The following is a 13,281-nucleotide window of genomic DNA, read 5'->3' on the forward strand; positions in this document are numbered from 1 at the left end:
ACAAAGAGTTCAAAGCTTTAGATCGACTCAGCCTTAATATCTATCAGAAGGACTCAGGATTCAGCTTGAGAAAATCATACACATTAGCAAAGCATTATAACACCTAAGCTTCCTGAACCCATGCCCCACCTTGTCTATGAACCAAAGCTCATCTCATAAATGCATGTTTTGATTTCTGAATCACCTTTTAATACAAACAAATTTAGCTGAGCATACAAAAACACTAAAGTCATCATCCTGCATGCTGCTGCCAAATACGTATACTGTATTGGACTATTGGGAGGTCAGATAATGGTCAGTGTTGCAGAAAACCGCCGATCTTCAGTCATCGGTGAAAAATGATGATGTCGACGAGTTATCCATGATCGAAAACTGCATGTTCTCGGCCGGCTTCCAGTGCCTCTTCCTCTGGTTTATGAACCAGTTGTTTATTTGCTTCTGGTCTAGACCTGTTGTCTCGGCGAGCGCAATTTTGTCTGATTCCTGCAGATTACTTATAAGAAGATGAAAACTTCTCAACCAAAAGAAAAGGCTACTTATTTTCAGAACCACTTCATAGTATCACTGATTCTAAGTGCTTATTTGCTTACATTTTTGGGGCTTTACATAAATACTCCTAATTCCTAATTAAATATCTAGCAACTTACATTTATATCACCCAAAACATTCATATCAAATAAAAAATAACGTCATTTCAACTTTATTGCTCTAGGTTCATCCTACAAGCAAATATATCATGTAAATACACTAAATTGCGGAGCACGAATCAGATATTCTGAAGCTTAAAATTGTATATGGTATTACACATTATTGTGACAAGTTGATACAAAAAATGAACAGTTCCTTTTCCAAATGTAAGCAGAATCAAGAGGAAGATGTTTCATAATTCACCAACAAGAAGCTATGATTTCTTAGCCTTACTAGACAAATGGTGAATCATTAGTCCTGCGGTATTTTTGCATAGTTTCAAATTTTAAGATACTGAAAAGCAAAAGAAAATTTTAGTGTTGGCAATAAAATAATGTTGGAAGTCTTACTGTAGGATAGGGCCACTTGTAGTGAGCAGTCCACCAGTCAAAGAGTATCTGTCGTGCTTCTTTGGGGAGCTTCCCTTTCTTCCTTTTCTTTGAAAATTCCTGCTTCAAACTACTCAAATAACCACTGTATTTTCGGAGCAGTTTCTCTTTTAGATCTCTTTCTTCACCCTTTAAAAATGATTCCGGAGCATCTAATTCTCCCCCACTGAGTTCCTCGTCCGAAGATCCAACAGCTTCATCTGTTTCAGAATAAAAATTAATAAGTAATAGACTGTCAAAAGTCAGAATATGTTATTTAAGCAACTCTTTTGTTCTACTTTCACCTATTTAACTCATTAAAATCGGTTCAATTTTATATTTTGGCAAATACATTAAATTTGGATTGAAAAACATCAATTAATAAGCCAAAGTTTCATGAATGATTTGCCCTTTAAATCGTATAAAGCTTCACCATCAACAAAAACTACTGCACCTACATGAGATTGTATGTAGAGCTCCATGATACATGATTGTGCACTTGAAATGAAAAGCGAGTAACAAAAATAAGTACAACTTCATAAATTCCTAATGTTATTTTGCTTATGATAAAGTTATAGATTGCATGTTATATGATAGTGCTGATTATGTGGTCTGCATTACTGTTTTTTGGTTCGCAGAAAATTCTTCTACCATAACAAAGGCTATTCAATCTAGATATTTGACTTTTCTTATACTAAAATTAATATAAATTATATCAGTGGCTACTATAGCAAAAGCTCCATATAGATCTTCAATGAGATAATGCACAATTGTGTCAATGAAATAATGCACAATTGCGAACTGTTTCTTGGCATACCATGAAATGAGTAACTTGTAGTGCACTTCCTATTTATAGAATCACCAATCCTATCAAAATCTAAAAGATCACAAAGAAAGAAGAACTGTTTCTTGGCATACCATGAAATGAGTAACTTATAGTGCACTTCCTATCTATAGAATCACCAATCCTATCAAAATCTAAAAAATCACAAAGAAAGAATTAGCTTTAGTTAGTTAAGAACAAAAGGGGATGAGCAGATCAGACCGACAGATCCAAATCCAAGCCACATGACCACATCGGCCTCCCCAATCATGCAAATCTCATGATTTTTCTCATGCTCCTCTCGTCTTTGTTCAAGATATAAAGATCGAGTGTTGTAGCCGCCAAACGATAGATCTCCCTTCTCTTTTACTTTCCTTGTCCTAAAAACTTAAGTTGCATGTCTCCTCTCTCCCTTTGAACGCAAACATTTCTTCCTTCCTCTTCCTCTTCCTATTCTCTTCCTCAACTAAGCAATAAACAGTGAGCCTTTGTCTTCTATCCATATTAATGGCTTGATAAATTCAAGTATTGTAAGCATGGTATATCATCTACAACATCCAAGCCACATGACCACATCGGCCTCCCCAATCATGCAAATCTCATGATTTTTCTCATGCTCCTCTCGCCTTTGCTCAAGATATAAAGATCGAGTGTTGTAACCGCCAAACGATAGATCTCCCTTCTCTTTTCATTTCCTTGTCCTAAAAACTTAAGTTGCATGTCTCCTCTCTCCCTTTGATCGCAAACATTTCTTCCTTCCTCTTCCTCTTCCTCTTCCTCTTCTCTTCCTCAACTAAGCAATAAACAGCGAGCCTTTGTCTTCTATCCATATTAATGGCTTGGTAAATTCAAATATTGTAAGCATGGTATATCATCTACAATGAATAAGCATAACTGCATTGAAAACTCTGTTGGGTTGGATAAGGAGAGATTGGCATAGTATTAGAATGAAGCTTGTTTAACGCAATAATGACTTTTTTCCCCAAAAGAAAGGCATGGGTGGGGTATTGGGGATATGAAGCCTTTTGGTTAATCAATACCAACAGTTTCATTAAAATGACTAAGTAGAAAATCAATGTCTATATCTAATTGAAGAACTTTAAAATTATAATAAAAAGTCAATAGTAGTTAATAAAGAGATCATAAGCCTATTGTGAGGGCGGTTAAGTGGGTTATCATGTATTATTAAGTGGAGCCGTATTGTGTTGATTAATTGTCACTAAAAGCTATAAATTTTGCCAATTATGCTTAAGGTTAAGTGAGTTGTATTGAGTTTTGGGGGGCAATGTCCCTTCTATATTGAGTTTGGGGGGACTTCCCCTCAAAAATATTTTATTGTAAAGAAAACCCAACGCCAAAATGTAGCGCCCCTGTGCCTGATGCTAGTTTAAAACATGAAAGCATGACCTTCTAACACCCAAAGGGGAGCGCCACACACTAAGATCCAGTGCCCTAGCGCAGAGACTAGCAGCGTTGCAATGCCCATTTCAGGTATCGAAACCTGAGAGCTCACCATTGTAGTGCCTAGAGGTCAGCGCCCCATAGCCCGTTGGAGCGTTGAACACTACTATCATAATGCTCCGGCACCAGTAACCAAATACAGATAAGTTCCAATAAGTCTCAACTTTGCTATGGAAAGTATGTGCTTTGAAGGATGCGATTTCGAGTTCTCTCGTGCAAAGCAGATGAGTTTCTTGAAGTGTTGAAAATAGAGAAAAGGCTTGAGTGTTGTGTAATATGTAGAATTTCTTCATTTCTTCATAATGAATTTTTTGGTGTGGTGTGGCTCCACAATTTTTTCCGGTTCTCGAATTTTTCCATGTTAAATCTTGTGCTCTATGTTTTCAAGTTTTGTGCACTCTTGTTCGAAGTTTTACTTAGGAGCTCTCGAATTGATTTCTATATCTCCCAGCAAGTTGTATCATAGTAAGATTTCTGAATTCTTAGTTTGAGTGGGTAATGACCAACAAAGCAGAGTAATAGGTTGAGAATTTCTATGGTTCAAACTTTATTTTATGACATAGAAATTGAAAATTTGTTATATCTAGAGAACCTACCTATCATTAAATGAAAACACCAAGAATCTGAAATTGACTCTAGAAGAATTTTAGCCTCACAAATAGCTAATTTATAAATTCAATGAAGAATCGGCGAAAAAGTCATCATAATTTTTAAAAGTAAAAAAGAAATTTTTAAATCATTCTCATCCCACAAGACTAATTTCCAATAGCAAAGTGAAAGAAAATGAACTACTCATAATTCATAGAGAATAAAACAAAAACACCAAATTTGTATTGAAATTCAAGTCTTAGAAACAAAAACTTAAACACAAATACAAAGTACTTTATATGTTCTCCCCAACACAAATTCTAGAGTCTCCTTGAAGAAATCTCTAAACTATTACTCTGACAATACAAAACACACTAAAACATACACTTAAGCACTAAAGTGGGACTTTAAATGCTGCCAAAAAGTCCTCCATTTTGTCCAATTTTTGTCCATATTAATAAATTTCTGAAAATAACCAAGAGTTGCTTCAAACACCCCTCCAAAATACAGTCAAATTCAATGGATCTTCTAGAAGAGAAGTTATTGGCGATATAGCGCCAGTCTTGACGCTATAGTGTCGTTTGCCCGCTTCTGTGGCGCTGTGGCGCTATAGCGCCAGGGGGTGGCGTTATGGCGTCATACCATTTTACACAATTTTTGTTCATTTTTCTCTCATTTTTTCTAAATATCTATTTCATGTACCTAAAACCAAAAACAGACAAAATACATTCTTTTAAAGTGCAATATCACTAAAAATATGCATAAAACGATCATAAAATATGCACTAAAAATATGTAATTTTAAGGTGGATCAACCAGTTGTTGTTTTTGTCATCAAGCTTGATGATGAGGTTAGGGATCAGTTACTCTTATATTCATTGTCAGATAATTGAGAAGAACTCGTTACTCAGATGAGTAATTCTTCAGGAATCATGAAGTTAGATTTTGATCATATAGTGGGGTTACTGCTGAATGAAGAAATTTGAAAGAAAACGACAAATGAAACTTCAAATTATGTTTTGAATGTCAAAATTAGAGGAATAAATCCAAATACAAATACTGACAAAATACGATTCAAATCCAAGAGAGAAAAATCCAAGTCAGGGAGAGAAAACGGAAGAGGTGAATGCTGGAATAGCGGGAAGGATCGACACTTTAAGAAAAAACTACAAAGCTTCACAAGATTGGTGGTGAAGATTCAGAAAAAAACTTTCACAAATGTCTCCAAAAATAAAATCAAAGGTTACTCATTCATTTTATCTCTAGATAGTACTGAATCTTAAATTCAAGCGCCTCTTTTTATGCTTTCCCCAACAAAGAAGTTCAAAAATTATACTCAAGGTGATCAAGGGAAGGTATCTTTGGGATATAATAAAGCTTGCAGTATTATTGGAAAGGGCGATGCTAGAACTGCGAGAAAAAATGCCACTAAGAAAAACTGCAAAGCATTAAGAAAAGGTGGTGAAGATTTAGAAAAAAAATTCTCTACAAATGTATGCACAAATGAAATCCAATGTAACCCATTTATTTTTTCTCTAGATGGTACTAAATCGTAGATTCAAGTGTCTCTTTTTAAGCTTTCTTTTTAAGCTTTCCCCAACAAAGAAGTTCCAAAATTACACTCAAGATGACCTATGTGAGATAATAAGGCTTGAAGTATATTATTAGAAAGGATGATGTTGATATCAAGTTGATAAATGGATCAGTCTGAAATTAAATGAAATTAGACATGCTTCATGTTTGAAGAGAAATATTATTTTTGTGAGTCACCTTGTAAGGTTAGGACACGTGACTACTTTCATAAAAAAAAAATCATGGAAGAAGATTGAAGGTGCAATGGTAATGGCTCATAGAAGTATTAAATGACACTCTTTATCTAATCAATGAGATATCTAAATCTATTGGAGTAACTAGAACAAAGGTCAATGCAGGTCTTTGGCACCAAAGACTTTGTTATAAAAGTAGAAATGTATGAAAGCTTGTATCGAGATCAAGATTGATAGAGAGCTTGGAACCAAAAAAGCTTGTATCGAGATCAAGATCGATAGAGAGCTTGAGGAGATTGGTTCGTCCTTCATTTATTTTGTGCGGTGTAATCTTCAAGATTGTCTTAGTGAATTGTTTCTTGATTCCCTCCCGTGGATGTAGGCCCTGTGGACCGAACAACGTAAATTCTCGGTGTTCTTATTTGCATTTCTTCTTAACGATTTTTCATTCTTTTTCCCGTTTCGGTTTTCCTGTCCTGCGGCTTTCTTGGCAGCAAATTGTACAACAAGTACGAAATCGAAACAGGGAACCCTTAGCTTTCCCCTAAATATCCTGCCAATATATATGAATTAGGTGTTTTGAGTGCCACGAGATAAGTTAAATATGTAAGAAAAAAATATAAAATATAGTACGCAAGTAGCCCAAATACAGGCTTTAACTCAAACAAATGATAGATAGGCAAGCTTAGGGAAGTCATTGGCCCCCCAGTTAGTAATCCCAAAGCATCTTTTTGTGAACTTAGATGACTGTTTGAGTATTGTTAGCTCGGTGATGATGTTGAGTTCATCATAAGTCTGCTGAAGCATACCCTTAATCAATTGATTCCACCCTGATATTAGTGTCCCCCTTGGGATCTTGCTAGAAATACAGGCTTTAACTCGAACAAATGATCCATAGGCAAGCTTAGAGAAGTCATTGGCCCCCCAGTTAGTAATCCCAAAGCATCTTTTTGTGAACTTAGATGATTGTTATTGTTAGCTCGGTGATGATGCTGAGTTCATCATAAGTCTGTTGAAGCATACCCTTAATCAACTGATTCCACCCTGATATTGGTGTCCCCCTTGGAATCTTGCTAGAAAGTTCATCTAGAACTCCATTGGCGAGCTCTCATGCGAATCTGGTTGGCTAATTGAACTTGGCCAAGCAAGTTTATTTTAAGCTCGATTTAATTTGGTGAGCAAACCTAAAGATAGTCTGCTTTTAAAGTATACACATACAACCATCATATTCAACTTAATGGTTAGAAAAATTTTCTAAAAAAATATTCTTATTTCCCACGAGTAAGTATAGTTGCATCACCATATGATCCACCAAAAAAAATTCACATCAAATTACTGATTTTTGGATTTTTTTTTTTAATAAATAACTTCTTATATAGCAAACAAGATTCATAATAACCAACAAATGACCTTCAACTACAACGTATCGTACCCAATGGTTGTGTTTATGCAGAATATTATTGTGGTATGCAGTCATAAAGCATAGCTCTATGGTGATGATGAAAATTGGAAGGTCATGTATGATGCTATGGTGTAACCTCGTAGATTAATGAGAACTAAAATCGATGAAGGAGATTGAAGAAGAGTCATAAATATAATGTTGTGGAATATCCCTCATTAATTGATGAGAAGTGACGTGAATGAAATAACAAATTGATTATGATTAGAAGCTCAACACACAAGAATTGATGGTCATTATAATACTTAAAATGTAATCTTCACACTTAGCAATTAAGCATAAAACCCTATCAAGTTCTCTTAACCAACTTAGGATGCAACTTAGGAGAGTCACTTAGAGCATAGTGTGCACTTATAAAAGTCAAGCAAAGTCCTCAATAGTGACCTCGACTCAAACAACCATTGATTCTCCTCAAGAGGCAAAAAATCAATTACTAAGTAATTCCCCAAAGAAAAACCTCAACCACTCCAACAAATTGACATGTTTTACTCAAATAATCACCAATTATACATGGTGATGACAAATTTATAAATATTGAACACTGTTAATGTGTTTTGGCATTCTGTTGAACGTATAACCTCTGACATCGCCCAATCATTTAAATGATTCGGGCAATACATCTCAACTTACTGTAAACATTGAAGTACATCAGCAAAGACACAACTGAGCAAGCCTCACATCAAACTCTAGGAAAAACAGATGTACTCAAAGATTAAATTCAAATATACACACACCAATACCTACCAATCCAAATGAAGCTACCTATGGTTAAGGACACATAGGAGGACCAAGGGAAAAGTAGTAACCAGCCCGAAACACTTTTTGCATCCAACATTCTCTCACTATCCCACGAAGCTAAATTTCTTCTAACAAAGAATGAAGATGTTATGTGTCAGAGTTTGCGACCTTGTAGCGGGTTTGTGAATGCGTAGAGAACAAGGATCGTCCTTGCGTGCTCTACCTATGTTGGTAATATTGTAGGATACTTTGAGGGATCCTCAACCTCTTTAGTTGGTTTAATTTGAGAAAAACAACAACTCCTAATCAACACAAGGTTGAAAATAATACTTATCCGATAATCTTCATTATTGGCCTCAAGCTAATAAATAGCTAAACAGCCTTTGGATAGAATAGGCAAAAACTCATTCTTATGGAAAGGAAAAATACAATTGCATAATTCTAGCACTAATTTATTGAAAGGAAATAATATTGAATGAAATAACATTAATATAATTATTGATGGTACGCATCAATCACCCCTATCCCATTTAATGTAATTATTGATGATAAGCATCAATCACTCCCCTCCCATGATTCTTGGTCCCTGACAACTCTTCCCTCCTTAAAAATTTCCTTGTACTCAAGAAAAAAACGTGTCTTCAATTTTGCCAAATTCTCTCATGTGGCCTCAGCAGTAGAAAAAATTTTCCAATGAACAAGAACTTCAATTTCTCCACCTTTTGTGCGAGTTTCGAGAATGGCTTGAAGAAATGGGTGGAGTGCTGCTTCTACTAGTAATTCAGGTAGAGTGGGAGAGATTTTCTTTTGATCTCCAATGCTCTTTTTAAGGAGAGAAACATGAAAAACTGGATGTAATTTATATTCGGGTGGTAACTCCAATTTATATGCAACCGTGCCAATCCTGGATAAGATTTTAAATGGACCAGAAAATTTGGGACTAAGCATAGATTTTTCCTTTGAGCTTATGAAAGCTGACGATATGGGCGCAATTTTAGTTAGACAAATTCGCCCACTTGAAATCTCTTATCTGTGCGCTTCTCATCATAATATTTCCTCATTCGCTCCTGTGCAATTCTCAAATTGGCCTGGACATCCTTAATCACCACATTCCTTTCAAGTAGAAATTTGTTAATGGACTCCACACGTGAAGTGCCATGAACATAGGCAAGTAAAGTAGGAGGTTCGTGCCCATAAACAATTTCGAATGGTGTCTTTTTGGTGGAAAAGTGGATGCTTGTATTGTAACAATATTCCACCCACGGAAGCCAAATCACCCACTCTTTGGGCTTAAAACTCGTGAAACACCGCCACCGCATGTTCCCCTCCTTTTTGTTTTTGTCCCTTTGGTTGTGGGGGGGGGGGGGGGGGGGGGTGATAATCCAAGCTAAAACTGAATTTAATTTCATTTAATAAGAATAATTTTTTCCAAAAAGAACTTGTGAATACAGGGTCACGATCACACACAATAGACTCGGGCATGCCATGAAGCTTGAATATTCGGTCAAAAAATGTTTGGGTAATTATTGTGGCTGTACAAGGGTGTTTAATGGGAATAAAATGGTTATATTTGGATAATAGTCAATAACCACAAAAATGGTAGAGTTACCTCTAGATGTTGACAATCCATCCACAAAATCCATGGAAATATCTGCCCATACATGGCGCGGAATTGGAAGAGGACTGAGTAAACCTGCTGGCTTGACTTGGTCCACTTTATTTTTTTGACAAACCCCACACTCTTGGATAAATTTTCGTGTGTGCCCCTTCATGCCTTTCCAATAAAAAATTGATTTGATTATATGGAGAGATTTGTGGAGCCCTTCATGCGTGTTGGAATGGAATTCTTTAATTAGAGGAAGAATCAATTCAGATTTGGCCATGAGAGAAATCCAATTCTTAAAGAAAATTAATACTTCCTTGAATATCCATGGTCCCAAAGCTCCTCCCTCCTTGATTTTTTCCACCAAATCCTGCAATTGGGGGTTAGCTGAAATTTCTGATTTTATGAGATCCACCCAATTAGGAATAGGAGAAGATATTGCATAAATTTCAAATTTTTGGCAAAGGGCATCTGCAGCTGAATTTTCCTTAGCTTTTTTGTAGTGAATTTGAAAATCAAATACCAAGAGCTTCACCAACCATCTTTGATGAGCAGCTGTACTAATGGTTTGACCCAACAGAAATTGCAAGCTTTTTTTGGTCTGTCCGGACAATAAATTTGGCTCCTAAAAGATATGGACGCCATTTTTGAACCGCCTTAACCAAGGCTAACATTTCCTTCTCGTATGTGGATAATGCAAGATTTTTGCCTTGTAGGCTAAAAAAAGCGATTGGTCGGTCTCCTTGCATGAGCACTGCACCCAAACCCACGCCGGAAGCATCACACTCCACAATAAATGGTTGAGAAAAATTCGATGGAGCTAGTACGGGTCTGATGTCATTGCCAATTTTAAATCTTCGAATGCTTGCTCGGCGAAGGAACTCCATTTAAAAGAATCTTTTTTTAGCATATTTATCAAGGGTTGAGCGATCATTCCGTAGTGGTGAATGAATTTTCGGTAATAACCGGTGAGGCTCAAAAAACCTCGCAACCCCTTCAAGCTAAACCCCTTCAAGCTAGTTGTTGGTTTGGGCCATGTCATCATGGAGGAAATTTTGTCTGGGGTCCATGGCTACTCCACCATGAGAAATCACATGACCCAACTAGCCTATTCCTTCTTGTCCAAATTGACATTTTTCCTGCTTGACAAAAAACTCGTTAGTTTGCAAAACATGTAGCACGCGTCCAACATGTAATAAATGATCCTCCCAAGATTTGCCAAAAATAAGAAAATCGTCAAAAAATATCAAGACGAATCTATGAAGAAATTCCATGAATACCTCATTCTTGTCGCTTTGGAAGGTTGTTGGTGCATTAGTGAGGCAAAAGGGCATCACTAAAAATTTGTAGTGGCTTTGGTGCATGCGAAAAGTTATTTTCTCAACATCTCCCGGGTACATATGGATTTGATGATACCCCGACCTCAAATCAAGCTTTGTAAAACATCATGCACCATGCAATTCATCCAATAATTCATCGATAACGGGTATTGGATATTTATCCTTGATGGTAATGTTGTTGAGTGCCTGGTAATCCACACAAAGCCTTCAAGAGCCATCTCGTTTTTTAACCAATAGCACGAGGGAGGAGTATGGACTCGTGCTAGGCCTTACCACACCGAATGACAATAGCCGCTTGATAATCTTTCAATCTCATTTTTTTTGGTAATGGGGATACCGATAAGGTTTAACTGAGATTGGATTAGCTCCATTTTCCAACGGAATTTTGTGGTCTTGAGATCGTTGAGGTGGGAAGACTTGAATCTCTTGAAATATAGTCAAATGTTGATTCAAAAAAGGCATTAAATATGAATTTAAACAGGTTGTTGCAACTCCTTGCTTCTCTCCCAAATTTAAAGAATTAAATTGTAATAAAAAAACTCTTTTTCCTTTCTGCAACTGCTCCTCTAGATCACGATCAGCCATGATTTTATTGCTAGGCCCTCTGATCCCACGTAACTCTATTGTTTTCCCCTCCCACCAAAATCACATCCATAGATCATTGAATTCCCAAATAATTGAACTTAGTTTTTTAAGTCATTGAGTTCCGAAAATAGCATCACATCCTTTCACTGGTAAAAGGTAAAAATATACGTGGAATTGAACCTTTTGCACTAAAATAGGGAGCCCTTCACATTTCATCTTATTTCCATCCGCCACTTGAACCGAGAATTCTCCTTTCTTTATAGAATAAATTTCCATTTTGGTAGCTAACTTTGAATTCAAAAAGTTATGAGTGCTACCAGAATCCACCAATATTGTAACCCCAAAATCTCCAATATTTCCAAAAAAACACATGGACTGAGGTGTTATATTTTCTGAAATAGCATGAAAACTAATTTTGGGAATCTCTTCTTCTGCTTCTTCCTCTATCGCAGTCTCCTCCAACGGCTCATCAATAGAAGGAAAAAATCCTTCTATTAAAAATAACTTCTTGCAACGATGGCTTGGGGAAAATTTTTCGTCACAATTGAAGCATAATTCGTGCATCCTCCTTTCTTGCAACTCAGTCGAACTCAACCTCTTGATGGTGGGGTTACGTGCTCGAGTTAGAGATGTTATCCCATGGTGGTACCCTCCCTTCCGTTGGTCATACATACGAGACTCATAAAGTTGTGTCAGATCGATAGCGGTGGACAATGAAATTGGATTACATGCTTACACATCAACTCGTATTGCAACCTTTAACCTGCTCACAAAGCACCCGACTTGTTATTTTTCATACAAATGGCCAGCTCGATGTAACAAACGATCAAAGTCCATTTGGTAATCGCGGATGCTTCCTGATTGTTTAAGCTTGGTGAGATCCCTAAAGAAATTTTGGTATGTTGAAGGCCCATATTGTAAATGCAACTCGTACTTGAAAACTTCTCAATTGACGCCTTCTCGCCGTTTTATGAAACATTTATACCACAATTGAACATTGTCATCCAAGTGATAACCATCCATGGGGAGTTTTTCCGCCTCTTCCGTGCCTTGGAACTCGAAAAATTGCTTCACTCGACAAATCACCCGGTTGGATCATCCATGCCATTATAGCGTGGAAAGTCCAACTAAGTGATTTTGGGTGCGAGAGAGCCTCCTCCCGAAAAGGCTACGACGGGGCCCGCGAGAAGACTCGACATCATCCTCATGTCCTCCACCACGAGTAGAAAACGAGCACACATGCTCTCCATATGTTTCAAGAAACGTTCTTCACGAGCTTTCATAGCTTGTTGTAGTTACTTTTGGCCCGCAGCCAATGAGCCAAGCTCATTCTCCACATACTCGAGACGGTGGCCAGACATGCCTGTCTCTAATACCAAGTTGTTACGTGCCAGTGTTTGCGACTTTGTAGCGGGTTTGTGAATGGGTAGAGAACAAGGATCGTCCATACCTGCTCTACCTATGCTGGTAATATTGTAGGATACTTCGAGGGATCCTCGGTCTCCTTAGTTGATTTAATTTGAGAAAAACCACAACTCCCAATCAACACAAGGTAGAAAATAATAATCATCTAATAATCTTCATTATTGGTCTCAAGCTAATAAATATTCAAACAGCCTTTGGATGGAATAGACAATAACCCATTCCTATGAAAAGGAAAAATACAATCACATAATTCAAGCACTAATTTATCGAAAGGAAATAATATTGATTGAAATAACATTAAAGTAATTATTGATGGTAAGCATCAATCACTCACATCCCATTTAATGTAATTAGTGATGGTAAACATCAATCACTCCTATCTCATTTAATGTAATTATTGATAGTAAACATCAACCACTCCCATCCCATGATTCTTGGT

The 13,281-nt window shown here is 36.8% G+C and overlaps 1 protein-coding gene across 1 annotated transcript; it reads right to left on the reverse strand.

Moving 5' to 3' along the window:
* On the reverse strand, positions 1 to 12,865 carry LOC110028405 (homeobox protein knotted-1-like 2). The gene is made up of 3 exons (XM_020730238.1): positions 12,717 to 12,865; positions 1,038 to 1,308; positions 1 to 483 (listed from the first exon to the last, which is right to left on the reverse strand). Exons 1-3 carry the CDS (start codon positions 12,863 to 12,865, stop codon positions 322 to 324), a joined length of 582 nt encoding a protein of 193 aa, XP_020585897.1. The 3' UTR covers positions 1 to 321.
* Positions 12,866 to 13,281: the final 416 nt, after the last annotated feature.

This window comes from Phalaenopsis equestris, unplaced genomic scaffold (assembly GCF_001263595.1).
Source record: "Phalaenopsis equestris unplaced genomic scaffold, ASM126359v1 Scaffold000511, whole genome shotgun sequence".
NCBI lineage: Eukaryota > Viridiplantae > Streptophyta > Magnoliopsida > Asparagales > Orchidaceae > Phalaenopsis > Phalaenopsis equestris.

Coding starts and splice junctions, on each gene's coding strand:
- LOC110028405 (XM_020730238.1), bottom strand. CDS start 12,865: ATGGACGATCCTTGTTCTCTACCCATTCACAAACCCGCTACAAAGTCG. Junction 1,309..12,716: donor TCATTGGCTGCGGGCCAAAA/GTAACTACAACA, acceptor GACTTTTGACAG/TCTATTACTTATTAATTTTT. Junction 484..1,037: donor ACAAGTGGCCCTATCCTACA/GTAAGACTTCCA, acceptor AGTAATCTGCAG/GAATCAGACAAAATTGCGCT.